The sequence below is a fragment of the Muntiacus reevesi genome, chromosome 20 (genome assembly GCF_963930625.1).
Source record: "Muntiacus reevesi chromosome 20, mMunRee1.1, whole genome shotgun sequence".
Lineage (NCBI taxonomy): Eukaryota > Metazoa > Chordata > Mammalia > Artiodactyla > Cervidae > Muntiacus > Muntiacus reevesi.
In genome coordinates, this window is record NC_089268.1 from 50,891,992 (window position 1) to 50,918,659 (window position 26,668).

The 26,668-nt window shown below is 52.5% G+C and overlaps 1 protein-coding gene across 6 annotated transcripts in view; it reads left to right on the forward strand.

Annotated features, from left to right (window-relative positions):
• MYLK4 (myosin light chain kinase family member 4) overlaps window positions 1–26,668 on the forward strand; it is a 69,425-nt gene that overhangs the window by 273 nt on the left and 42,484 nt on the right. For 2 of the 6 annotated variants that reach the window (XM_065912735.1, XM_065912741.1), the window contains exon 2: window positions 1,175–1,430. In XM_065912735.1, the coding sequence (XP_065768807.1) occupies window positions 1,175–1,430 (256 nt within the window). Of the gene's footprint in view, window positions 1–982; window positions 1,040–1,174; window positions 1,431–3,795; window positions 5,633–26,668 lie in introns of those variants that run through there. The other 4 variants (XM_065912739.1, XM_065912736.1, XM_065912740.1 and 1 more) reach the window with 4 other exon arrangements.

Below are 26,668 nucleotides of genomic sequence, written 5' to 3' on the forward strand. Positions count from 1 at the left end.
TATCAAACTCCAGGCAGAGCTTAACATTTAATAGTTCTCTGCAAAATTTTTATATCTTGGACCCAAGCTTTTGTTAATTTTTATGTGGCTTCCTGAGCCAACTTGAGTACATTCTACAATGATGTATTAGATTTTAGTTATAGTTTGTTTTAGATGTAGCCGTGAAATCCTTATTATAACAACAGATTTTCTCAGGGCAACTTGTAAGAACACTGGTGATGGTCTGTAGTATATTTCACAGAGCTCTGGTTGATGCTGTTCACATTTTAGTGTGAATAAGTTTATGGTCTTTCTACGGTTCAGTAGAATTGTGAAGAGCATTGGATTTTAAATAAATTTAGAGTAAAGGTATCATTTTATTATACTAGAGGAGTTGAGAAAATGAAAGATGAAGTTTTGTGGGGATAATTACAGATGATTTCAAATTGAGAAAAAGTTGGAAGAAGCAATTTCCAGAAAATCTCTATCAGGGGGCCTCCGGAGGGAACCCATCACAAGTTTGCATCAGCCTCCCCGAAGTGGTCAGGAGATGCGTGGCTGCAGACACCCGTGTGGGGCTTTGGTATCAGAGCAGTATTGAGGCTATTACTTCGTTTGTAAGGAAAGTGTATCTAGGGTGTGAAATCTTTGGTGCTCAGCTGCCAACGACACAGGGAAAGGTGTCTGGGAATCTCATCTATGCGAGATAACTGTTAGGAAGCAAAGTTCTTTTTAAAATAAACATTTTAAGACGTAGGCAGCGAAAGGCTCTGAAAATGGCACATTTGGTGAGACCACTCCCCCGAGGGGGCAGAATTCCTCGGGGAGTCCCGGGGGCCCCTTCCTCACACAACACGCCCTTCCCACCTGGGCTGGAGGGGCAAGGCCAGCAAGCCAGTTCAACCCAGACTGTCTCCTTAAACCGGCTGCTTTGCCTAGATCGTCTATTCGGCAGCGAGGCCCCGTGACGCTCCAGTTTGCTTCTCACTATTTTCTTTTGTAGGAAAAAGAAGGGAGAGAAAGCTTTTTCCTTTCCAAATCCCAACATGTGAAACTCAAGGTTAATATTTTCATTTCTCTTCCTCATTTGGGGCCCTTTCTCTAGTTTAAATAGAAGCAACCTCAAACTTCCCAGTGTTGGTTTTCCCAGTCAAACGTGTGTGTCAGTGATGGGAGCTCCGTTCCCCCCTTGCAGCGGAGAGAAGAGTCATGGTGACTATGTCCTCATTTACAAACCAGAGACCGAGGGGGACAGAGACCGCGCTCCAGACGCCAGCCTCCTCGGGCTCACCACCAAGATGCTGACAGTGAAGAGGCTGGAAGGAATCAACGCGTGCTACCGCAGTGAGCAGCTGGAGAAGATGGCTTTTTTCCAGTGCGTGGAGGAGGTAGAGAAGTGCTTTCTGGAAGAAAGTTCTGGTGAACAAGATTCGAGATCTGGAAAGAGCCAGGTACCTGAAGTGGTTTGGTCTCCTGGCGAGGGTCAGTCCTGCCTTCTGTTTTCTCACATAAAGCAACGCCCGTCCCCATCTATCAGATGGTTTTCAGATTCGGTGTTGTCATCCCTGGTGTAGAATTAAGGAAGCTCTATGAACCTGCAAATCCCCGCTTTGTTCCCCGGAGGTTTGCCCCCAGGTGGGAGCAGTCGCCGCTGGGAGGCCTTTGAATGTGCAGCTTTCCCTGTGGGCGCCGCTGCCGTCTGGCGCCCGGCTTGGAGGTCACGGGGGTGGCGTGGAAGCGCAGTTTCTTAGGCGGGAAGGTTTGGGCATGCAATCTGGAGAAGCGCGTGAGGGCCACAGCTGCTCTGCACAAGAGTCTAGTTCCCTCAGGACCCCGAGGTCTCCGTGGAGTAGGGGTCAGGGCTGTCGACAGTGGCCGCTGGGGTCGGGGACAGGCTCTGGCTGGCGGCAGGCCCCATCCTGGCAGCCGGCTCTTCGGGAGGCCCCTCACCGAGCGCGGTGGCTGCCGCTCTGAGCAGTGGACACGCACGCGTGCCAAGCCCCCAGCACCGGCTCTGTCGCGATGAGGGGTGCCCGGGGGTGTGGACCGGCAGGCTCTGTCCCCTGCTCGGCCCCCTGGCTCCCTCCCTCTGCCTCCCGCCCAGACGGGGCCTCACCTGCGATTGCTGGAACTTGTCTGTCACCCTGCCCCGGATGCCCTCCTCAAGGTCGGGACCTCCTGTCACCCCCCTCGCCTTCTCTCCTGCTCACAGCACCAAACCGGCGCCGAGACGTTTGCAGAACGGACAGGTCTGTTCAGGTGTGTCCTGCGTTCCCCTGGAGGGCCAGGGATCGTTATTTCTGATAATCAGAGCGAGTTTGGGAAACATCCCTCTTTGTCCTTCCCCAGGGGCTCAGATGGTAAAGTGTCTGCCTGCAATGTGGGAGACCCGGGTTCCATCCCTGGGTCGGGAAGATCCCCTGGCCGAGGGCATGGCAACCCACTGCAGCGTTCTTGCCTGGAGTCTCCCGGACAGAGGAGCCTGGCGGGCTACAGGACGTGGGGTTGCAAAGAGTCGGACGCGGCTGAGCGACTTTGCTTTCACTTTCACTTTCCTCTTTGTCCAATTTCTATTTCGAAAAACCCTGTTCAGGTAGGAAGGGCATTTCTAATGATATAACAGACAGTGGAACACAGCTATTAGGTATAAAGGGCAAAGGAGTCTTTTCACTGTGAGTGCAGAGAGATGAACCTTGCTGGATAGAGGGAACGAGTCGAGCTGAAGCGTGGTGTCTGGAGACCGACCTTCCCCTGTGAGCTAACATCTTGTCCAGCACACACCAAGAAGAAACTTCCTCGGCAAAACTGAAGTCAGATCCGAGGACTTCCTCTTTTGGGCTGCTTGCAATGCAAATGAGTAATCAGAGGGGTTTTCTTTTCTGTTCATTAATTTCTGTAGGACAGGGGAGATAAAGTATTCTTATAAGCGAACTTTGAAATAGCCAATGATTTGTGATAGTTTCTATGAGTTTGAATATGTTTCCAGGACGGATTTTTGCCAAGTTCTGTGATACAAGTTTTGTAAGTAGGCAAGATCGTGCTAGGTGGAAACAGGAGCATTTTCGGGAAGAACTGTTTTGGTGATGATCTGCTCCAGAGAAATCAAGGGACTGGGAAGTGAAAAGGTTTAGGATACTTCTGAGGGAACGTCTGAGGATGCTGACCCTGAGATCCTAAGAGAAGGTCCTGTGCGACGGGTCTGATGTCCGGCGGCGCGGAAGGTGGGGAGGATCCGCCGTGTGTCCCATTCAGTTTCTCGCTGAGTGGCTCAGGGCCCAGAGGTGTCGCCAGTAAATTTCCCCGGCTCTCTCGCCCTGCGGGGGACGGACGGGCCCAGGACGGGAGGCACAGAGCCCTTCTCCTTTCTGTGTCTGCCAAGGCCACAGTCCCCGAGGCCCTCGCTGGCCCGGTGAGTGGGTGCCGGGCGGCCAGCAGGCCTTGGCAGGGCTGGGCGGAGAGGGCCTTCCAGGGGCTCGGATGTCGTCAGGAATGCAGACGGAGCTGGGCTGACACGTCTCCATCTCCTGCTGGGGCCACGGGAAATCTTCACAATCCCGGGCCTTTCTCTCCAGGGACCATAAAACATGCCCTCCATGACTCTCTCCACCACGTCTCTGTCCCTTCATCCCTTCTCTTTAAGAAGATTAGCACAGCTAATCATAGTAGAAAGCCTCACCGCGCTGCCCTGGGGGGAATTTACTCTGCATGGCAGTCGCTCTGGGACAGGCAATCTGCGCGGAAGGCCTGATGCGCAAGTTCTTTCTAGAAGAGTCTTTTCTCTCCTAACAAGAACAAATTGTCTGTGCATTCCACAACTTACATCTATGGACACAGTTCAGTGCAGCTCAGATTCTGCTTTTCCGGCTCTGCACCAGGTTTTTCTGTTTCACTCATTTTTCCTCTTCTGGCTTTATTTATTTATTTATTTTTTGCCTCTCTTCTGTCTCTTCCTCTGATTTATTTTTTGAATTGATAGAATACCACATATTCTACTTTTCTACTATGTTTTGTTCCTTTTGTTTTCCAGCTTCCCTTTTGATTCTGTTTTTGAAAGGCTTTTCTCATATTCTCTTATATTCTACAGACTGTTCAAAATCACCTAAACAGTGTAGGATTTTTAAAAGCTTGTGACAGATACCCTGGGCTTCCTAGGTGGCGGCAGTGCTAAGGAACCCGCCTGCCTACGCAGAACATACTAAGAGATGTGGGTTCAGCCTCTGGGTCGGGAAGATTCCCTGGAGGAGGGTCCAGCTCTCCTGTGGGTGGGCACAGCTTTGGAGTGGGTCCCTGAACGCACTCCAGTCTTCCTGCCTGGAGAATCCCAGGGACAGAGGAGCCTGGAGGGCTACAATCCACGGGGTCGCAGAGTCGGACACGACTGAGGCGGCTTAGCACAGAGCAGATACGCGACAATAAACCAGACGGAAAGCCACACAGTGTGGTGTTGAAACAAAGTGAGACGTAAATGATGAACGTGGCGCATGTGAGCGATGGCTTAATAGCTACTGTGTGCGTCATTAACTCAGAGTGATAACGGCTCTCATAACTATAATTAGCATTCCTTTTACACAATCAAATCCAGGTTTTCCTCTTTTGTTACTTCTCTGTTACCCATATAAATAATCACCATGCTGTATTTCCCTCAGCTCTGACTTGCTGTTTGATACACGCACACACACACGCACCTTCTAATGGAAGACCAAAGAGCTCCTGTTCTCAGCAACCTGAGTCCGTTCTCCCCCGTGGTTGTTTCTGCCCCTCTGCCACCCCGCCGGCTCTACACACCCCTGCTTTTTCTCCCCAGGCTTGTCTCTGCTCACCTCCTGTCCTCTGGTCCTCAGCCACCCCCCAACAGGCATGGCCCCCGAGCAGGAAAGGACCACACGGAGGTGGGGATCACAGCTCCCGGAATGGTGAACCACCGGGTACAAAGGCTGCAAAGACCAAGCAGAACGAGCTGTTTATTATCAGGATGTGAGGAGGCGAGGAGTGGGTTGGGACAAAGCTCGGGGCTCCCTGCTGCGATAGCAGTTGGTGCATTTAATAGCAGGTGGCCGTCCCTGCCTCACTGCGGTGAAGCTGTACCTTCAGCGGGGGTCACCGTGATTATAACTTAGATCTCAAAATAGCGTAGCTGCGGGCGGAGGGTCTGCGATGTTTAAGGCCGTGCATCCCCCTCCCGCCCAGCCCGTGTCCCTTGCCCGCGTGGGCTGGAGAAAGCTCCCTGGCGGTGGCCCCGTTTCCCTGGCGCTAATCGTCCTTGAACGGGAGACAAGCGCGTTCTCGGGGGTGTCACTTGTCGCCAGCCGGTCTCCCTCTGCCCTGCACCTGTTTCCGATCTGTCACCCGGGCCATCATATTTTTCCTTTTAAAGAGGCAGATTAGCCATTGATGGTGTAACTGGAACCGTCACCGCAGGGTCCTGCAGACCCCGCCGCTCAGCACCGCCTCCCACCCGGAGCAGAGTTCTGCCTGGAAACGTGCTCGCGCCGGGTGAGGGCGGGAAGGCAAGATGGACTTGTCACTCAGAAGAAAAGGTGTCTGGATCGCAGGTGGCCTGTGCCTTCTCTCGTCTCCCGTCCTCTGGCGTGTGCTCCGGTCCGTGATGACCCGGGGAGGTCACCGACAGGCGCCTGCTCTTGAGGACACCCAGGTAGTAACATGGTCTCTGTCGTAGCTGAGTGTTTCTGGCCAGAGAGCGGGCTCGCCCCAGCCGGCAGAATGCATGTCCTGCCTCGTCCTCCCCGGGACGGCTGCCCTGCGGGGCTGGGATCAGGAGAGGTAGGCAGCCGTTGTTAACATCTCCAACTCTCCACCAACTTTCGGGGAACCTGGAGTCAGTCATTCCTGACGTGTATGAAAGCCGGCATTCTATTTTTATCTGTGAGAGCTAAAAATAATGTCAGCAGCTCTTCTCCTACTTCTTATGTAACTGGGGGAAATAAAATGGCACCAAGGCACAAAGTCCTTTCCCCTCGTTAAGAAGTGTCTGCAGAAGAGTGGCCGCCTCTTCTGAGCAAGCTCCCGAGCATAGATGGCCTCTGAGCCTCTTCCTTGGAACCTCTGCCCCTCAGTGCCTTTCCTGGGATGCCACAGCTGGGATTCAGTCAGGAAAGCAGGAGCATTTTGAAGGAAGAGAAAGAATTCAGATTCTAAAGATTTTAGCGCTTCCCAAGGGAGAGTCTTGTATCTGGGAAATCAGTCCTTTCTACCTATTTAATTCTTTCATCAATTAGCATAGAATGAGTTACTTTTAAGACGATGGAGGCAGTTTAGCAGAGACTCCAGGAGGTGTTCTGAGCTGCTTTTCCCGCAGGAAGAGGTTGTCAGCAGAGCTGCTTATCACCAACTCCCCCACCGCAGGGACTTCGGGCCTTTTTCTGCTTAGTCAAGCCCCTTCCTTGAAATCGTGCGCCCCGGATGCACTCTACGCCTGTGTGTGCATTGCAGGTGGTTCTGTGGTTTGTGCATGATTTAATTTTTGTCCAAATAATTAATTTTTGCCTCTTTGGATTTGGCCCCCATTGAAAACTCATGAGTTTATGGTTATCTCTCCGGGGGAGTTGGCTGATATGTGTCTAAGCCTGCATGTAGATTTCTGTCTTATTCAACAAGAAACCACCAGCCCTGCATCGGGTAGTGCTCAGAGGACCCAGAACTCGAGGAGCCAGGTTTCCATGGTGGCCCTGCGCCTCTCCGAGGAGCTGACATGATGAGTACTCCTGTCACTGCTGCCCAAGCCTGAATCTTTTTGGCTGTTGCACACACGCCTCCGGGGGAGTTGGCTGATATGTGCCTATGCCTGCAATAGACTTCTGTCTATGGGGGACGCACAATAAAGAACAACCATCCCCTGTGTCTGAGAGGTGGCCCCCAGGTGTGTCCTGAAGGAGGGGCCGGCAGGGAGCTCATTAGGAGTGCTCTGCTCTGAGTGTTTTATAAAACGCTGTTATCACTTTCCAACGGTAAAGAAAATGTCTCTTAAATCAGATTTTACAATATACCCTCTTCTCTTTTCCATTGTGAATGGTTATTTGGAAATGTGGGTGACCTCTTGTCTTAAAAGTGTCTATAAGAGCAGTTTTAGGAACTCCCTTTTCAGGGTGTCAGAGAATACTATCTGGACGTCAGTCTTCACTGAAGACATAAAACAGTGGAAAGGTTTCCCAACACCCTGGGAGCAGACCTCTGCTCATACGAGATTCTGAGAGTCCCAGTTTCTGTCTGTGTCATTTTGACTTCTGAGAATAATTAAACTTGTGATAGTTTTATGTCATTTGGTATAATATGAAAAAAATGTCTTATTTTCTCTCTCTGAAAATTAAATCAAAGTAGTAAAATATACAAACATTGCAAATCAAGCCTGTGTTCCTAAGTTAGAAAATGATTAGCATATTGATAATGAAATTTCTAGATACAATTGACCAAACTGTGTCCTGATCCACTTACCTAAGACATGACGACTATAAAAATCACATTTGTCTATCGGGGTTTTCCAGACCAATTTCTCTCACACCCCCTTCTTGATTTTTGCTACATCGACATACGAGTTTTACTCCTATTAGTTAATATAATATTTTCACATATCAAGTCATTAAAAATATTTAGCACAAGCAAGAGCGGAGTGGAATCATGGTTTCGATGTGCTTACTCTAGAGTTTCAAATACACAGTAACACACATAAATAAATTTTAAAACTGGTTTCGTAGTTTACAACCCCCAAATCACCCCAAGCTTCTAGTAAAGCGGTGACTCCACGTCACCATTGGACATTGGCCTCCGGGTGCTGTGTCCGAGTCTTCTGCCTGGGCCATTGGGCACTTTGGGCTTTATTTTGAAATTTCTGCTCAAAACATAGCAATGATAACAAAGATGGGGAGTGATAAGCAGACAGCGGTGGAAAGCCAAGAGGCCCAAAGTCCCCGCCTGAACGCAGAGGCATGGGAAACCCTGACAGGCCGAGCGCGGCTGGGGCCCCCTGCGGCTCTCCCGCTGTCACTGAGGTCCCAGCAGAAGCTGGGGCAAGGTGGGCGCGCGTGTGCAGGTGCCGGGCTTGCCCCGGGGGTGGGCTGGGGGGAGCGGGGACCCCTGATGGCTGCATCGCCAGGCAGGAGGGCCTCAGAGGGTGAGGCGGGGGGCACGGTCCTCTGCCTCCTGTCACCCCGGGGTCTTCTGCAGGTGATAGACCCCCGGCGTCTTCAGCTGTGTGTGGGTGAGCTGCACCCTCAGTTACAACTTTGGTCAGGGAGAAGCACTCGCGGTCAGCCCACTGACAGTGCAGAGGCGACAGGCCCGGCCCAGGCCGGCCCAGTGAGCGTGGCTCTGACCTCGTCCGCCCGGGGTCCCGGGGAGCAGAGGCTACTGTGGCATTTCGTGATGGTTGGGGCGTCAGGGGGCCGGGAAGCACAGCCTTTCTCTGAGGCAGCCTTCTTCACAAGTGGCTGGGCAGCCCTTGGCAAGGTTGCTAGCAAGTTCCAGCTGGCCGTTCCCAGGTGGACGCAGCCAGCAGCCACAGGCCCCGGGTCAGCGGGCAGGGGGCTCGCAGGCCCTCGCAGGGTGGCTGAGCTCTCCCGGACCCTGGCTTCTGGCCTTGGTGCTGCCTCTTCCTGGCTCCCCCGTTCTTTAGGGTCTTGCACTGGGAACGACCCCCAGGCCTCGAGCTGGGAACTGGAAATCTGAGCGACAAGCCTGGGGTCGTGGCGAGCAGGCCGACGCTCCGGCCTGTGATCAGGTGTCAGGAAGTTCTAGAAAGAGGCAGAGACCAGACTGGAAGTGAGGGGAGTGTGCGCCCAGCCTCTGGTTTGTCTAGTAGACCTTTAGCTTGTCGGCTTCGCATCCCAAACGTGAGCAGTGAACATGGAAATCACCTTTCCTGTTACCATGCTTTGTATACCATTTAGGGCTTATCTGATGAGATGGTTGGTGTACAACGAGTGCGGAGAAAAAAAGCAAGCTGGGCAGTCAGGCAAGAAAAGGAAATTTATTAGAGGGAAACGAGACGGTGACTGGCCCTTAAGGAGAACCCGCACCCTCCCTTTCTGATGGGGACTTTCTTAAACCCTGCCAGTGAAAAATTCTCGGAAAGGATGGTCATGCAGTCAGAGGTCTAGAATCTGGTGGTCTTGCAGCTTTGGGAAGGTAGGCGCCAGTGAGAACACAGAATGTCGTTTGGGCAATTTGGTCAGTTGCAAGGATCACTGTGATTTTATTCTTTGTTTGCGAGGTCAGCATCGTGAGTCATCTTATCAGTGAGCCCCCACGTAGACCCTATTAGTTGGATAGCATCACCGACTCAATGGACATGAACTTGGGCAAACTCCTGGAGACACAGAGGGGCCAGGAAGCCTGGTGTGCTGCAGTCCATCTGGTCCAAAGACTCGGACACGACAGAGCGACAACAGAACAGAACAGAGGGCTTACCTGAACAAAATTAAGTGAGCTAAGTGTAGAAATTAACTATGAAGACAAGATTTTAATGCATAAATGTATTTTTCTCTGCATCCCGGGGAAATGGCTCTACCTTCTGTACAGCGTAGATGTTGTATGATGGTGCATCCTCTTTCAACCGTGCGATTCCAAGTCCTGCTTTGATCTGTTTGGAGTTGGCCATGGGCAGGTGGGCCAGGCACTCGACTGCGGGCAACTGACCGGCAGACAACGGGCCCTGGCGGGGCTGCTCTGCCCTGGGCCTGCCTCAGGGCACCTGTCGGTTCTGGGGCTGCATCCAGCCTGGTGTCTTTGAGTCCAGCATACGCATGGTTTGCAGGATGGGTCCCCGATCTAAAAGGGGTTGGCGCTCCCTCGGGCGCCAGGGCCAGGAGGGAGGCAGCAGCAGGTGTAAGCTCTCAGAGTCCGTGCAGGCCCAGACTCCCCTGCGTCTCTCAGGTCCCTTGGGTTCTCAGGAGAGGGCTCAGAAGATGCTCAACACGATGACTGTCCAGCCTGAACCCTGAGGAGAGGGTGTTCCCAAAGGGCCCAGAGAAGGCGGGGCTGGAACAGGCCAGGGGGACATGTGATGAGTCTATGCTGACCAGTTCTGTCTGTCCTGGGACCAAGCAGTTCTCACAGTGAGGTCCCTGGACCCCCTGAGGGACCCTAAGACTCTTTTGGAGGTTCGCATGGTCAAAGCTGTTTTCTCTTCTGTTCTAAGATTTCTGCCTTTTCCGCTGCTTTGACACTTGCACTAATGACATCAAGGCAGTGATGAGTAAGACTGCCAGCACCTCTGCCCAGAATCAGGCCATGCCACCAGCATGTCCTAGCAACCATGGCGTGTTTCCCCACCAGACCCTCAGACACAACAGAAAGCTTTAGTTTCTGTTTTCTAAAGAGCCAGGTTTCCTTAAGAATGTACTTGGTGAAGCGGGAATAAAAATGCATCTGATTACCTGCATCAGAGCTGAAGTGTTCACTTAAATCTTTGTGCCTGAATTCTAGGCTGATTTGCTCAGTGAAGAATCTCCGAGCACCCACTGAATGAAGAGGAGGCAGAGTCTGATGAAACGGGGTCGTTTATTTAAAGGACTTATAGAGCCTGCGGCTCAGCATGCTTACACAGAAAGTCTCATGGTGGGGTCTTCTTGTAGAACTCTCGACGGCCTCTAGTTATCTCAAAATTTAAAAATGGGTGATGACACCAGTAAGGTCTTGTTTCTCCCCAGCCTTCTAGGATGAGCATGTTGAGTTGATGGGATAATATAAGCAAGTTTCTACATTCTTAAGGCTATGTTTGTATTTTACCCATAGCCACCTGATGCGAAAACCCTACTCCCTGGAAAAGACCCTGATGCTGGGAAAGACTGAGGGCAGGAGGAGAAGGGGCAGCACAGGGTGAGATGGTTGGATGGCAGCGCTGACTCCGTGGACCCTGCGGGCACCTCCGCGATCAGCTCTGAGAACGACAGTCATGGTCACCAGCATTTGTGCCGTGATTCCTGTGCTCCGTGCTCAGCTCTTCGTCCCAGTTAATCCTCACAGAGGTCCCGTGAAGCTGTGTAGTCGTTCCCTCTGTTCTGTAGATGGGTAAACTGAGGGTTGGTGAGGCCAGTCACCCAGAGCTACGCAGCTACGTACCGCGATACTCTAGCTGGGTGGATTAGTTAGCCCAACACATGAAACAGGCAGCTAGGTTTATCTGTAGGCCATTTGTTGTTGCTCTTCAGTCGCTAAGTTGTGTCTGACCGTTTAACTGGAATTTAACTTGCAGACCATTTAACTGGAGTTTAGTTTTCAGAAATCAAACATTAAGTATTTGAAAACCACCTCTGATGAGTTTTCTAAGGACAGTGTGTATTTTCTTCACATTACCTGAGGTGCATTTCACCCATGCTGTTTTGGCCAGTTGCTCTGCTCCTTGATGCAAATACAGCTAGACTGGGTAGAGAGATTAAAAAGGGGCTCGTTTCTTTTTCTCAGCAAATTGAGGCTCTTTTCTGGTACTGATGTAACAGTGACCTCCTGTGGGAAGAAGCTGCAAAAGTCCTGTCGTGAGGTCAGAGCACTTTTGGCCTGTCCTTCCAACTGGGTTTTAAAAATGGTTTAATTAATTCATTAATTGAAGTATAGATGATTTGCGATATTATATTAGTTTCAGGTATACACATAGTGATTCAATATTTTCATATTTCCTTTAAAAGTTGTTACAAAATAGTGGCTTTGTTTCCCTTGCTGTATGATGCATCCTCATTGCTAGTCTATTTTATACACAGCGGTTTGCGTCTGCTAACCCCATACCCCTTATCTGCCGCTCGCCCTTCTCTCTCCCCTTTCGTGACCACTAGTTTGTTTCCTATGTCTAGGAGTCTCTTTCTGTTTTGCTTGTACATTCGATCATACAATTTTTTAGATCCTACATATAAGTGATACCATACAGTATTTCACTAAGCATAATGCTGCCTAGGTTTGTTCTTTTACATGATATTTACATGTTGCTTTACATGATATTTTTTCATTCTTTTTTTAAGGCTGAGTAATATTCCACTGTATAAACACACACACACACACACACACATGACACATTTATCCATTCGTCTGTTGATGGACTCTTTGCTTACTTCCATATCCTGGCTATTGGAAATAGTGCTGCAGTGAAGACTGGAGTGCGTGTATCTTTCTTGGTTTGTGTTTTTGTTTTCTTTGGATACATATCCAGGAGTGGGGTTGCAAGACTGTCTGGTACTATATTTTTAGTTTTCTGAGAAACCTCCATGCTCTTTCCCACAGTGGTTGCACCTTCCACTTGTTGAAACCAATGTCTTGAGGCTGCCGTCCGCCTGTTCTCAGCCATTGATTCCAGGGCAGAGGAGAAGCCAGGAAACAAAACATTGGAAGTAATGATTTTCTCAAACATATAATAAGGTTGTAAAATTATAAACTGAATGCTGTGTGTCAGCGTACCTAAGATACTTAATTTCTTTGTTGTATAATACATAACGGTTTTTATAGTCTGTAGCTTATTAACTGTAGTCACAAGTCTGGACTCTTGAATGGATTTGACTTTCCACTATCTTTAGGTGGTGGACAATAAGACAGGGAAGGTGGATAATCCAGGGATCAGCTTGTTCAGCTTTTGTCGTGGTGCTCGGTAATTCTGCAGGTGTTTTTACGCACATTGTACTTATAAAATCTGAGGTGAGCCGTGGTTACTGTGCGCACAGATTAGCGTGAGACCACAAGCGTGGATTTCACGTCCCCTGCGCCACCTCTGTGACACCGAGCGTGTTGTCCAGCCTCTCACCTGCCTCCTTGCTGGGGTCAAGAATACCGACCCTGCAGGCTTGCTGTTGTCTAAAGCAGGCTACGCTAAGCGTGCTGCAGAGAGAGGGCCCACAGACCCCACGGCGGGTGTGCGTTGTCCGCGGCGCTGGCATCCCCTCCGTGGCCTGATTGCGCTCCTGCTGAGAGCCCCGCCGCCCGCCTTCCCGTGGGACTCCTCTCCCCGCCGCTCCTCTCTTTCCTCCCGGAATCCCCTTCCCAGTTTCCTGGGGGCTGGGTTGGAGGCCTTTTCCTGCACGCTCCCTCATTCTCTCTCCTCTCCTGGGCCCTTGGGGGTCCTTCTGTCCTCAGGGCCAGATTCAAAGCCCATCGCGGTCGGTTCCAACCCGCCCTCCACACCGTCCTTCCGGGGCACTGTGCCTGCCCCGTGCCGCGTGTGCGGGTGGTTTTGATGCCCTTTCTGGTAATCACCTTGGGTTTGGCCTCTGCTCCTGAAAAGCCGGGGCCTCTGCCCCATGGGGAGCCTGCTCTATTTCTTCGTATCTTTCACGGCACCTGTGTCATGCGTGTCCGATCTGTTCGTGTTCTAGTTATTCCTAACATGGTTTAGGGACCGTTTCGTACTTTAAACCTTAGCAGTTAGGATAATTATTAATATGCTTATTTCAATTATTCAAACAAAGTCATGGGCAGGGCCAACCTCCAAAGAGCAGGATATCTGGAATAATACTGGTGGGGGAATTTCCCCCAAGAGTCCCATGAGGATGTGCTTGAAAGTGTCTTACCCATCTCGACGCGGGCAGGGTCGGCTTTGGGGGTCAGCGTGGTCTGACGCACACAGGCATGCTTCACCGACGCACAGATCAGAGCGTCGCCCTGCTTACCTGCTGCCTCCTTCTCTCAAGTCGAAATCTATCTACCAGCTTGTACTCTGAAACGGCTCTCACAGAATCCAGGGAACATTGTTTGCAGTCATGGCCAAGAGGCATTGCATAGATTCTGAAGTCTGTCTTGAGATTAATTTTCCAAGAGAGAATAAGTTTATTTGAACACGTTTTTTATCTGTTTCTTTGAGGCATTCTGATCTTTGACAGTCACTGTTTCCTGTGTGATGGAGATGGTCATTCACCACAAACCAGAACCTTGTTACTCCAAGGGCGGCCCGTGGCTTGCCAGCTTCACCTGTGAGCTGGTTAGAAGTGCAGACGGTCCGGTCCCTCCCAGACCTGCTGGGGAAGAATCTGCATTTTAACAAGTTCCACTGGTGACCCCTGTGTGCATCGAAGGGTAAAAAGCAGTAGGATGTTCGCTTCCTCCGGCAGTTGAAGGATGAAGGGTTCATTCAAGTTTACTGTAAGAAAATTCCTGACAGGAAAAATTGCTGCCACAGTTGTGAACACATGCTTGCATATTATACACATGTAAAAGCGTCAGTCGCTCAGTCACGTCTCTCTTTGCGACCCCCATGGACTGTAGCCCGCCAGGCTCCGCTGTCCGTGGAATTCTCCGGGCAAGAATACTGGAATGGGTTGCCATTCCCTTCTCCAGGGGATCTTCCTGACCCAGGGATCTAACCTGGGTCTTCCTTATTACAGGCAGATTCTTTACTATCTGAGCCCCCAGGGATGCCCTGCATTTTATACACACACACACACACACACACACACACATCCAGAACGCGTGTGTGCGTGTGTGTATATGTATGTATGCATGTGTGTGTGTGTGTATTTAGTGTGTATATCCTTCCAGGGGTCTGTCAGGCTATTTCTTGGGAACCAGAAAATATCCTTTCTTGAAGATTTTAAGAACATATTTTCCCTTATAAAATAAATATGTCTAAGAATAGCTCTTTCCATTAGATTTCTCAGGCAGACAAAATACAAAATTTGTACTAGGGCCAGTTAGATAAGCTGAGGGGAGGGACATGTGAGGTGCGGGCGTGGCCTGCCTCCCCCGTGAAGGTCACTGGTCCTCTCCAGGTGGACCTCGAGTTCCTGGCCCCTTTGAAAGGCAGGGGCCTGTGACGAGCCGCTGCGTCATGGAAATTCCTCGGTCAGCCCTTGTCCGCAAGGCAGCAGGCGATCTAACTGGGTAAAGGGGTCACCTGTGAGGCCCTTCTAGCGTGTAGGCACAGCTTTTTGTCCGGGCGGCTGGATCCAGTGCGTCTACTCGGGCAGCCCTGCTCCCAAAGCTCCCAGGGTGGGGGGAAGGTCCTTGTGCCTGCAGCTCCTGAGTCCACTTGGACTCTGCCCTCACATTGGACAAGTGACCTTGACTCTGAGCACGTGTGTGGCTCTCTGATATTTGCTCATCCGGGGCGTGCGTGCTAAGTCGCTTAAGTCATGTCTGACTCTTTGTGACCCCATGGACTGTAGCCCACCAGGCTCCTCTGTCCAAGGGATTCTCTAGGCAAGAAGACCGGAGTGGGTTGCTGCTTCCTCCTCTAGGGGATCTTCCTGACTCAGGGATCGAACCTGCATCTCTTACATCTCCTGCATTGGCAGCTGGGTTCTTCATCACTAGCACCACCTGGGAAGCCCCGGGGAGGCATTTCCCAAACTCTCCTGCCTACAGGTGAGAATCGCCTAGTGCTGGGTGAATATTCCAACCCCAGGCCCCTGAAACCACAGCACCAGACTCCTCACGAGGGAACCTTGCCTTTAACACTCTGGGGCTTCTCAGGGGTAGGGCGGTCAGTCAGCCGAGCTCTAGGGACCCCCCCTGACTTCTGGCCAGCTCACACTCCTTCCCTCTCAGGACTTGCTGGCACCAGAAGATGCCCACTGCCAACTGAAAAGATGATAATCTGTTTCTGCTGGGGGTTGGTTAGGCCATAAGACGTATGTGATACTTGAAATATTTGGTCCCTTTGCGTGATGTGTACTCATCACGCATCTCTTCTAACCAAGTCAGTCATGTGACCACTGATGCCTCCTTGTCTGTAGATTAAGGCTGAGCGCAGCACACATGTCAGGAGGCTCCTTGTTCTGAGAAATAGGTGAATGCTGACTGATGTCATCGAGTTTCTTGCCCTCTGAGTTCTCGCTTGGTCTCTGGGGATCATGGATCTGTGGGAATGCTAGTTTTGGGTATATATTTCCACTGCCACCATAACTCTCTTATCTTTGTGTTAGTTGCTGCAGTGAACATTTTGTGCCATTAGTTGGGTAAGAAAAGAGAATTCTGACGGTAAAACCAACAAATTAAGAATAATCTTGGCAGAAGGAAGACGTTACACAAGGTTTAAGGAAGAACCGGCGGTCAGGTCGCCCTGCGTCCAAGCAGGTGGATGGGCCTGTCTCTGCGGAGAATTACAATGAAGCGGACCTTCCGTGAGTCGACTTGAGAGGCTGAATGAAATCTAACCTGAGCGCTCTGGGCCCTACACGTGTCCACAAATAACTGGAGAGGGCAACCGTGGACAGCGGGTCAGGGGAAGTGGCGGTAGAGGAATGTTTGGGAGGAACATCCAAGCCCAGGTACAGAGAAGGCCTGGCTACTGAAGCGTGAGGCCTCTGGGAGCGGTCACGAAGCCCGGGGCAGTCCCTGTGGCCGTTTCTGCAAACCCTCCCTGTTTCCTGGGAGGCCCGAGTGGCAGACTCTGCTTCCCTCCCAGAGTGCCGGTCCCACACCAACCTGGACACCAGTGGCCTTTGGGCTTCTGTCAGCACGGCCTGCACAGAGCAGCTCCTGGGGTCGGGGCGGGAGGTGCCCTTTGGAGCTGGCGGTGAACTCCGTCAAGGTCAGGACCCAGCTCAGACAGATGCTCTGGACGGGGGGCCCAGCCGTCTGTGACCAGAAGTGCAGAGACTCGCAGGCTCTGCTCAGGCTGAGTGGAAGCCTTTGCTAAATGCCTCCCGAGTCCCGTTCCCGCTGGCTCCAGTGAGGAGGACAAAGAAAAGCAGTTTGCAGAGCCCAGCGTGCTAGCTGTCGGCCACCTGGCGCCCGCGCTCGCTGAGGGTGACCTAGACGTTGGCGACGCTGCCCTCCTGGGGGCTGGCGCGCAGGCGGGCCCAGTCTGCGCGGACGGCGCTCAGCACAGCAGATGCGCGACACTGTGGCTCCGTCTAGAAGCTCATCGTCCAGTCGAGGTAAAAATGCCAGGCTGTCTGGATCAGGAGGAAAACCGGATGGGCAGTTCCAGCGTGACTCTTGGGGCTGGAGGTTCTCTGAGCTCGGGTTGAGCGTCTGGGCCGGGCTTTCTCGGGTCTCGCCTAGGTGAGCAGGGTGGGGGCAGCCCACGTGCAGCCGGGTGTCCGCTGACCCCTCGCTGCAGGGTGAGGGGCAGGCACCGGCCAGCCGTTGCGACGGCCACTCTGCGACCGCTTCCCCTTCTCGGCCAGTCCCCTTAATGCTCACTTCAGAGCAGAGTCTCCAGGTCCATTTGGAATAGAAGAGCCCCCAGGTCTGTGAGCCTGGACTCACAGAATCTGTTTTTTTCCAGCTACTCTCTGAGCACGCAGCGGGAGTGTGGGGTGGGCGGGTGGGCGACGCGTAGGCACGGCTCCCCTCCGCCCTCGGTCTTAGGGAGCAGGCAGGCGAGGAAGGGGCGTGGAGGGCTGAGGGCGGAGCGGGTGTGGGGGGGTTGCCTATTCTGGGGCTGCTGGGGAGGCCCCACAGAGCAAGTGGCGTCTCAGCTCTCACGTGACACGCTGGCATTCAGGAGGCGCTCAATAATGAAGGCTCGGCGTGAAGGGGGAGGGAGGCGGCAGGAGAGGAGAAGACGCCCTTGCTGACCGACCCGGCCAGGCCGAGAGGGGGAACCTCGGGGCTGCCCGGAGCCCGATACCAAGGTGGGGGCGCCACCCCACCCCAGCTCCGACTTCCTGCTCAAGCCCTGCCTGTATTTTATCACCCCTGAAAGTTAATTCTGGTGGTTCCAGACCTCATTCCTGGGACTTCTTAGAAACGAAATTACACTTGGTGCCACTTCCCTTCCTTCTGAGATTACTATTGCTATATTTTTAGTATGTTTTAGGGGAGTAAAAGCATTACTTACCTCTAGTTTTCCACATAACCACTTCTGATGACTACCCCTTTTAAATACTTTCTGTTTTTTTTTTTCAGGCCGTCCAGCCTGAATTAACTTTTCTGTGAGAAAAGGTCTTTTGTGGTTTATAAATTTTAATGCAGGATGCTATCTGCCAGGATATTTTTGGATCACAACCAGAGGTTTAACCAGCCTCCCTTAACGATGAAACGAGGCGGGCCTGAGCCACACCTGGCCACAGTGGCTCTTTCATCGTCCACGTTCAAAGTCATGACACTCCTGGCTTAACCTCGGGACGCCAAGAATTTTCTTTTAAAACCTGTTTCCTGGAAATGGGTCTTTGCTGTGCTAATGGATAATTTTTCACTTCATATTTTTTTAAGGTGCATAAATTCTATTTTTTTCCCTGGCAAATAGAGAAACCCCAGAGTATGGGGGTGTGTGGTAAGAACCTCCTCTGTATTAAACAGGACAGAGCATCCCTGTCCTGGGTTTTTAAATATTTCATTAGCAACCGGCTGTTCTTACACTGACTCCTTCTTCCCTGTCCTCCCCAGACACTGGACTGATTATTTTGATTAAAAGTGCTGAGTAAGAGAATGTGGCCTGAGAATTAGCCTCGTAAGTAAATGCCCAGGGCTTTAACCACAGAGGGACCTGCTCTGGGGCTATTTAGAGTGCTCTATTCGATGTGACCTTAAGGGAAGCTGGGTTTGAGGCCTGACTTCCTCCTTTGTTTTCTCATCCTTTCTCCTCCCACGCTGAGTGATCCTCCTGGTCTCGAGGGTCACTCCAAGCTGGCAAAGTTCCTTGGTGCAAAATTTTCAGAGCTGCTCCCTCTAGGGCGGTAGATTTGCAGGGACATCCTTCTAGGTGCCTGGTGGCCTGACATCCGGGCCAGCTGGTGACGTCTGTGGGAGAAATCCCTTCCTCCGTAAGCTCAGCCCGGGGGGCTCAACCGCCGCTGACCCTCGATCCACACCCGTCTCCTCCCCAGGCGGCTTTGCACAGCCTGTGGACCGCACACAGTGAACGTCTTGCTGGAATGGCGAGTTTGCTGTTAGCCAACTGTCCATTCATTCCTGTGGAATCGCTGACAGTTTACTTCTAAGACTCCAAATAAAAGAATGCGTTTGCAAAGGAACATGGTGGGTTTCCCAGGAGGCCGGTGCTTGAGGGAGGCGGATGGTTGCTGACCGCGTCCCCACCTGGACGCGGCAGGGCTGCCTGGCCCAGGGGTCCTGCTGAGAGGACTGGCTCCAGTGACCCTTCTGGGTTATGTCAGTGAAAAATCACAGAGACTGCAGCTTCCAGTGTGGGTTTTAAGAGGCTCCTTTGTAGTTTGTAAAAAACTGCTTTCCCAGGGGTTTCGGTGTATAAACGCTGAGACCTGCCTCCCAGCGGGAGCCTCCTGGAAGGAAACAAAATGAGGCCTTCAGCATCTCCCCAGGAGGTTCAGAGCCGTGACAGCACATCTGATGAGCCGAGCCCACCATCTGGAAAGTGTCCCCTGAGGCCAAGGAGGGCATCTGGCCCAGTGCTGCAGGCAGGGGTCAGGCAGGGCTGCCAAGTTAAGTTCAGGAGCCCCTGCAACCTGCATTCCAGAGAAGCAGTGCATCCGCTTTAGCATGCACATGTCCGTGGAGTATTTGGGGCATATTTATACCCCAGGGTTCCTCATTGCTTCTCTGACGTTCAAATTCCACAGGACCTCCTGTTTTCTCAGTTACGCGGTAGCAGGGGGCGGCCTGTGAGCACGCTGCACACGAGGTGCTTTGAGATCATGGCCACGGGCTGATGCTGGAACCCAGAGGCCAGGTGTGGGCGCAGCTGGTGGGCTGGAATCAGGAGGGCGTGGGGGCTGCCGTGGCCCACTGCAGGGGTGCTGACATGCTTACAGTGTCGGGGGCTGTCACAGCCCAGCGGGGGAGGCAGGCAGGGAGGCCTGGGGGCACTGGAGGGGGGACAGAGAGAGGCTGACGGGGAGGCAGAGCCTGATGGACTGGTGTGATGGCCAGGAAGCAGCAGGTGTGACTGTCCTGGGTCTCCACGTTGGTGATGGAAGGATACAGAGGCCCTTTGGTCACCATGGTAACTAAGACAGAAGAGAAATGGCCCCACGGCCCTGCTGGGGTCCAAAGCCCCAGCCTGACCTGGCGGTCAAGTCACAGGAGAAGGGCCTCTGCGAGTAAGTCGGGTAAGATGGAGGTGGCGGGAGCCTAGAATGCAGGGGCCGGCTGGTTGAGGCCCCAGGTGCTGATGAAGGCGTGAATCTCCTGGAGCTGTGATCACCAGACGCTTTTCTTGTTGAGCCCCTTCTTCACATGGTGCCTGATGGGCTGTATCACAGACACGCGAGTGGCCCCTCCAGAGTGGCGGGAGCACTGTGCACCCCTGCAGAGAGCAGGGAGGAATCGCTGAGCCCCGAGCTCTACGTCTGAGAACCACCCCTCCAGAACAAGGACAGACAGGCTGGCCTCCCGGGACCCCCGCCCAGGGCCGCCTGGCCCTTGTAGGGACCTTGGTCAAACTGTGGAACCCGCTGACCTTCAGAAACAGAGGCAGGCGCTGCTTCCACCTGCCCAGCGCCCTTGGAGTCCCGTGGCATTTCCTGGGCCCCTGGTTTGCCTGTGTGGAGGGGAGGGCACACGACTGGCTGGTGGGCTAAACAGGGGCCGTCCTCAGACGGCCGTCGCTGCCAATGCTGACATAGCGGCGAAACGTGGGCCAGCCCCTCCAGACCAAAGCATCAGATCTCTGCGAGTCCTGCTCAGGTGACTCAGGATTCTAGAAGTTTGAAAATGCGTTTCTTGTGACAGAGTGTCTGTCCTCAGGGGTTTCCCAGCCCCTTTCCTGGCGCCTCCCCACCTCCCTTCTCAGTTCCCGTTTTTACCCCCAGAACCTCGTGGGGCTCCCCAGGATCCCACTCCTTCCTTATGGCCGGAAGCGTGGAGTGAGAGAATCCAAGGGCTGGCATTTGAGGTTCTGGTGGATTGCTTTCATTTTCGAGGGTCTCTGATTCAGTTAAAGGAGCCAGTTCTTCAAGAGTCATGAAGATAGACCAGAAAGAGCAAACTCCTGAAGCTCTTGGGTTGCCACCCGTCTGCCCACATCTGTGTTCTCCGAAGCCCCGCAGGGACTGGAGGGGGACCCCGCTTCAGAAAGCAGCGGCCTGTGACATAGTCACAGCTCAGAGTCGGGGGAGCGGTCTCTCCTGCCGGGAGGGAAGAAGGTGGTACTAAGACCTGTACACAGAAGTCTGTTATAGCCTGAAGGACCGTTCGGTTAATTTCGGCGTCGGGTCTGAGGCTCCTCAATCCCCCGTGTCTCCCGTCACCGCCTGATGACTCGCCACGGCTTTTGTGTCCTCTGAGTCCGGCCACAGGGGACACCATCAAGGGTGGGATTTCCTTAGGAGGACGCCTGACACTGGGATCTGGTTTCAGAAACCACTCACCTACGGTCTCAAGACACGTGAGCCGTTTCCTGGCGAACGGGGACGGTGCTGTGTGCCAGACCCTCTTCCTCCCTGCCGCCCCCTGCACCTTCGCTGCTGTCACGACGTCCGTCTGTGACCTGAGGCACCTTCGTGTTCTGCAGTCCTGCAGCTACGGGGTTTCGGTACCATTTTTGGACATCCACAGCCGTGCACGTCGGAGATGCTGGCTGCTCCCTTGCCTCTTCAGAAACCAGCGCCCTCACCTCTGACCACGAGCGAAGCTCTGCTCGCTCCCCGGTGAGACGAGAGACTCCCGAAGACGAGAGGCGAGGAGTGCTAACCCTGGTGGACCAGAAGCACCTCCCGAATACTGGGGCCTTTCCCTCCTGGGGCGGCCTGGCCGAGCCGTGCTCTCGAACCTGGACCCGCGTGTCAGGATATCATAAGGGGAGCTAGGGAGAGATGACTCAGGGCCGCTGTCGACTGTAGGGCCTTTTGTTTTGCTTCCATATGGCGTCCTGGCGTTTGTTCCCTCGGGACACATGAGGTCAGCAACCGACCGTAAATGTTTAAAGGATGAATTTCTGTGATGTGAATATTTTATTAATGTTGGCAAAAAACGTCCTTCTTCCTCCCCCACAATTTTCCAGAAGGCTGTCACTGACTGTTCACATTTTTGTTCCTCAGCTAGGGTCACCAAGGGTGTCTAAATGTCTTCCTGCTTGAGTTAGGGCTTGAGTCAGCTGCGTCAAAGTCAGAACGCCTTTTTCAGAGCCCCCCTGGATCCGGACCCTCTGGGGTGCCTGTTGTTTTCCCCCAACATACCCCTGCCCAGAGCAAGCCCCGTCTGGACCCTCGGGAGTCGGAGCACCGGGACACAGGGCTTTGGTGGTGATGTCTAAGAGGCTACGGAAAAGTACCTGAGAATCCAGCCCATCCGCGCAGGTGCCAGGGGAGGCGCAGAAATGCCGTTCCCGGCCACGGGGCATTGCAGGGGGCCGGCCATCTTCAGAGTGGTCCAGCAGAGAGCCGCGGAGGTGGGGATGGGAACAGACAGAATCGCTCTGTGGAGAAGAGCGCAGAAACAGCGAGGCTCCCGCAGGTGCTAACAGCCTCAGGAAGGGCGCCTGTCTAGCCGGGGCTGCCTGGGGCCAGAAGCACCCACAGCCCGACCGCTTCCGCTCAAGCTCTGACTGAAGATGCCAAAAGCCAAAAGCGTAACTTTGTGAGGTGCTCTGGCAGGGCTGCGATGAAGAGCGAGTGTGGAGAATAAGTGAAAGAGCAAACGCAGTCTCTGGGGTGCCGGTGAGGGCGGGGGAACCCCGGGAGGGCCTGGGGTGAGGGTGGCCCCCAGCGTTTCTGAGCAACCTCTGCGTCTCCTGCTCTGCCGAATGCTCTTGCCTCCTTCCGTCTGGGAAGCTGTCTTGGGCAATTCCATATTCTCTCCTTTTCATTCTGGAGCTCCTCATATCTGAGTGTTGGATCTCCTGGACTTGGAATTTCTTATCCTTTCATGTCTGTTTCCTTCTCTGCTCTGCTTTCAGGGAGTTTTCTTTATTGTGGGGGTTCCTTTAAGTTCTCTTGTCAACTCTCGGAATCGACTCCAACAACCCTTTCCTATTCTCCGAGTGCTTCTTTGATGTAAATCCTGTTCTAGTAACAGAGATTGAACATGTTTCATGTGCGTATTGATGAGTTTTCTTTTAAAGTTTTCTTTTTCTTGCATCACCTCTGCTGCCTCCAACTTGCTTTGCTTCATTAGTTTTAGCCTCTGTTTTCATAGGGCAGAAATGCCAATGCTTGTCTGCATATTAGAATCATCAGGAAATCCTTAAAAACTCAAGCATCCAGACCACTTGCCAGGCCAATTAAATCATAATCTCTGGGACTAAGATGAAATAATCAGCATTTTTCAAAGCTTTCCAGTGTTTTGTGGAATAATTCCGGTTGCTTCTCTGCTTTCCTCCTCTGTTGTCCTAAGATTCAGCTTTCCTGTCTGGACCACTTATCCATCTGCCTCCAGTTTCTAAAATTCTATCACTGCTATGTCGTCTCGTGTTATTTTTTGACACTGTGTGTGTGACTCACTTATTGTTATTGTTCTTTTAATAGGGTCTGAAGGAGCGGAGCATGGAGTAAGATGGGGAGGGAAGGAAGGGCTCTTAGAGGAGGTCAGTTTCGAACCAGAAGGAAGGGTCCTTCTCATTCAGCCCTAGTGGATATTGACACAGGTACAGATGTATCAGCAGTGATTTTACCTTTACCTCATTTATTCAAAAAGGGGCTACTCCCTTAAAATCTACCCAAATTTTCTTTAAAAATGAGAGTACTGGCATCACCCTCAGTTATGCAGTTAAAACCCCATATAGTCAATGTTTCCTCATTTATGGTTTAGTCGCTAAGTCCTCTTTGCGACCCCGTGGACTGTAGGCCACCAGGCCCCTCCGTCCATGTGATTCTCCAGGCAAGAGTACTGGAGTGGGCTGCCCTTTCCTTCTCCAGGGGATCTTCCTGACCCAGGGATCTAACCCAGGCCTCCCACATCGCAGGCAGATTCTTCACCAACTGAGCTATGAGGGAATCCCTACTAATTTATGACTAGTGATAATGGACTTGGTTAAAGTTTGCTTTTCTCTATTTGTTTTGGTTAAAAAATTAGTGTAAACAAGATTGCAGTCTGGTAAACTGGTTAAAAGAAAAATAGTCAAGGATCTTACTGGAACGTAAATGCAGGAGGGTGAACAAGTTGCTCTGCTTGCAGATGCTGTTGATCTGAATCTGATCTGCCCTGCCCTGAACCATACTTTCGTAGCTATTAATTTGTGTCACTGAATTAACAGAACTGGAATAAAACTCTTTATTCTTTTTAAACAAATTTCATAGTTTTTTTAAACATACTTTTAGTCTACCTGAACTTGGAATTGTGGAGTGTTTAATGAAAGTAACAGGAAGACAAACTGTGAACTATAACATGTCATCTCTAATTAATAAACCGCTGAACATAGGCAAGGAATTCAAGGCTATAAAGCACCGTGCCTTTTCACAGTCAATTAATACAGAATTATTTGGCACGTCCAATTCTGTAGCTAGGTGGGAAATTACTGTATTTAATTGCGTTCAAGCGCACACGTTTAGCTGTGAACCAGGGCGCTCTCTCCTGTTCTCAGGGCCTGTAACGGAAGCCGGGCAGCGCCGCCTCGGCCGCCCCGCCCCGGAGTGTGGTGGCTCTGTCGCCCCGCTGTGACCCCCTGCCCTCTGCCCCCCTCTCTGTCCTTCCTTCCTCACCGATGAACTTCCAGCGCTCTGGGCCCTGCGCCGGGGCTGACTGGCGCGCTTTCTCCCGTGTGTGGGTGGATTGACTCAAGGATGTGGGCCCAGACCTAGCTACACATTCTGCCTTTTGAAGGTGTGAGTGAGTGTGTGTGTGAATGTGTGCGAGCGGGAGTGTGTGCACGCAGAGTGTGGCTTTCTCTCGGGAGCCCGGCGTGTCCTTCGCTCCTTGCTGGTCTGCCTGCCACAGCAGTCCTGAGTGGCGCCAGTGGAGTGAAACAGGAGGCAGGGAGCTGGCCTCGGACAGTCACGCGAAGGCTCCAAGGAGACCAGTGACTTTCAGCCTTATGGATGTGAAGTTTACAGACTCACAGACTCCCTGATAACACAGCTGCACCTCTTTGTTTCCTGTTGAGAAGATAGATGACTAAAAGCTATTTTTATTCTTCATCAATTCTGTCAAGTAGGCTTGACTTTTACCAACCACACTGGTGTGAACGAACATGGGAACGATGGTCAGAGTCAGTCACTTAGGAATGGTACGTGGCTTCTAGAGACAGAAGGGCTTCCCTGTGGCTCAGACGGTAAATAATCCACCTGCTATGGAGGAGGCCTGGGTTTGATCCTTGGGTTGGAAAGACCCCCTGGAGAAGGGAATGGCAGCCCACTCCAGTATTCGTGCCTGGAGAATTCCATGGACGGAGGAGCCTGGTGGGCTACAGTCCGTGGGGTCGCAAAGAGTCGGACATGACCGAGTGGCTAACATTTTCTAGAATTCATGCTCTCGTGAGTTCAGTACATGAAGGTTTAGACCCTGAGAGTCTAAAGGTCCAGAGGTTTGGTTCAAAGTCAAGTTCTCTGAAACCCTCCGGCCTCTCCCTCACGTCCCCAAGGAGGTTACTGGGGCTTCCGCCATGGAACTGCTTTCCCTGCAGCTTGAGGACTGGAAGGGCAAGAAGTTTTCCTTGAAAGCTTTTTACTCTCTGATGCTTATGTCTCAATGGCCAACCCTTCTACAAAGGAGGCTGAACAATGTAGTTTTTTAGCCGAACACACAATCCAGGTATCTCTTAGAAGGGAAGATGGGGAAAAGGACAATAGACAGACTGCTCGCAACCTATGACATGATCTGTCCTGAGACCAGGCCGAGTGAGTGCCTGGGGCCGTGGGCAGTGAGAGGCTTCTTTGTGTGTGGGCCGGAGACCCCAGCCCCGGTGTCCCCAGCTCGCTGACTCCAGAGACTGGGGTTTTGGGGGGCTGGGTGTAAAGTATTTCCCAGAGGAGGCAGCTCATAGCGGTAAAGGGAGCACTGAATGCAGAGCGAGAGGAGGTGGGCGCACGTCTTGAGGATGGTCAAACTGGACAAGCTGCTTGACTTCCTAGAGGCTCAGCCCTCCCGTGCCAGGAGGAAATGCTTGCCTTTACTCCCGGAAGGGACACCGGGCCGGGGTCAGCGAAGGCCTCTCGCCTGGGAGCCTCGCGCATGGTGCTGCTGACTTGGCGTGCCTTTAACCTGAGGGGCCGGGGTCACAGGCCCACCGGACAGGGGGCCACCAGGCAGATGTGAGGTGCTGGACTGTCCCCTGGAGTCCCCCAGGGTGGGTGCTGGCGTGGACGGCCACGCGGTCATGCCCCGTGCCAGAAGGCGCCTTGTGAACCGCTCGGCCAGGGTGCAGGTGCAAATCGGATTTCGCGAGGTGCGGGGCGCTCCCCGCGGGTCCGCCCACCCTGCAGTTCTGCTTGCGTGTCTGCTTTGCGTTTTAGGAGTTTCATTTTTATACTGGCTCGTTTACAGATGTTTGATCAGGTGTGAACTTCTACCAAGAAGACTATAAAAAAGCAATTTAACCAGGGAGTCTGAAATGCCATAGGAAGGGTCGGCCTCTGCACAAGTTACCTACTGGACTTTAAAAATGAACAAAGTTGCTCTTTCTTTTTCACTTCCTTGCGAAGCTCCTGGAAGGAAAGTTCAGGAGTTCACTTTGCCTGTTTGGGGCGGCTGTCTGAGCAGCCCGCCTGCTCTGCCTGTCCTCGGTTCTCTTTTCCTGACACGGCCTCTCCCTCCTGCTCACCAGCAAAGACCTGGGTATGTTTTCAGGCCTGGCTCAAGGGGCAATACCACCTCAAAGCCTCCATAACCAGGAGCCCCCGGAGGAAGCCCTCTTCCCCTGGGCTGGGGTAGCCCTGTCTGCATCTTTATCGTAAGAGCATCAGGTGCTAATTGAGAGCTTACTGTGTGCCAGCCACTGGTCTAAGTGCTTCGTGTATGTTCACTT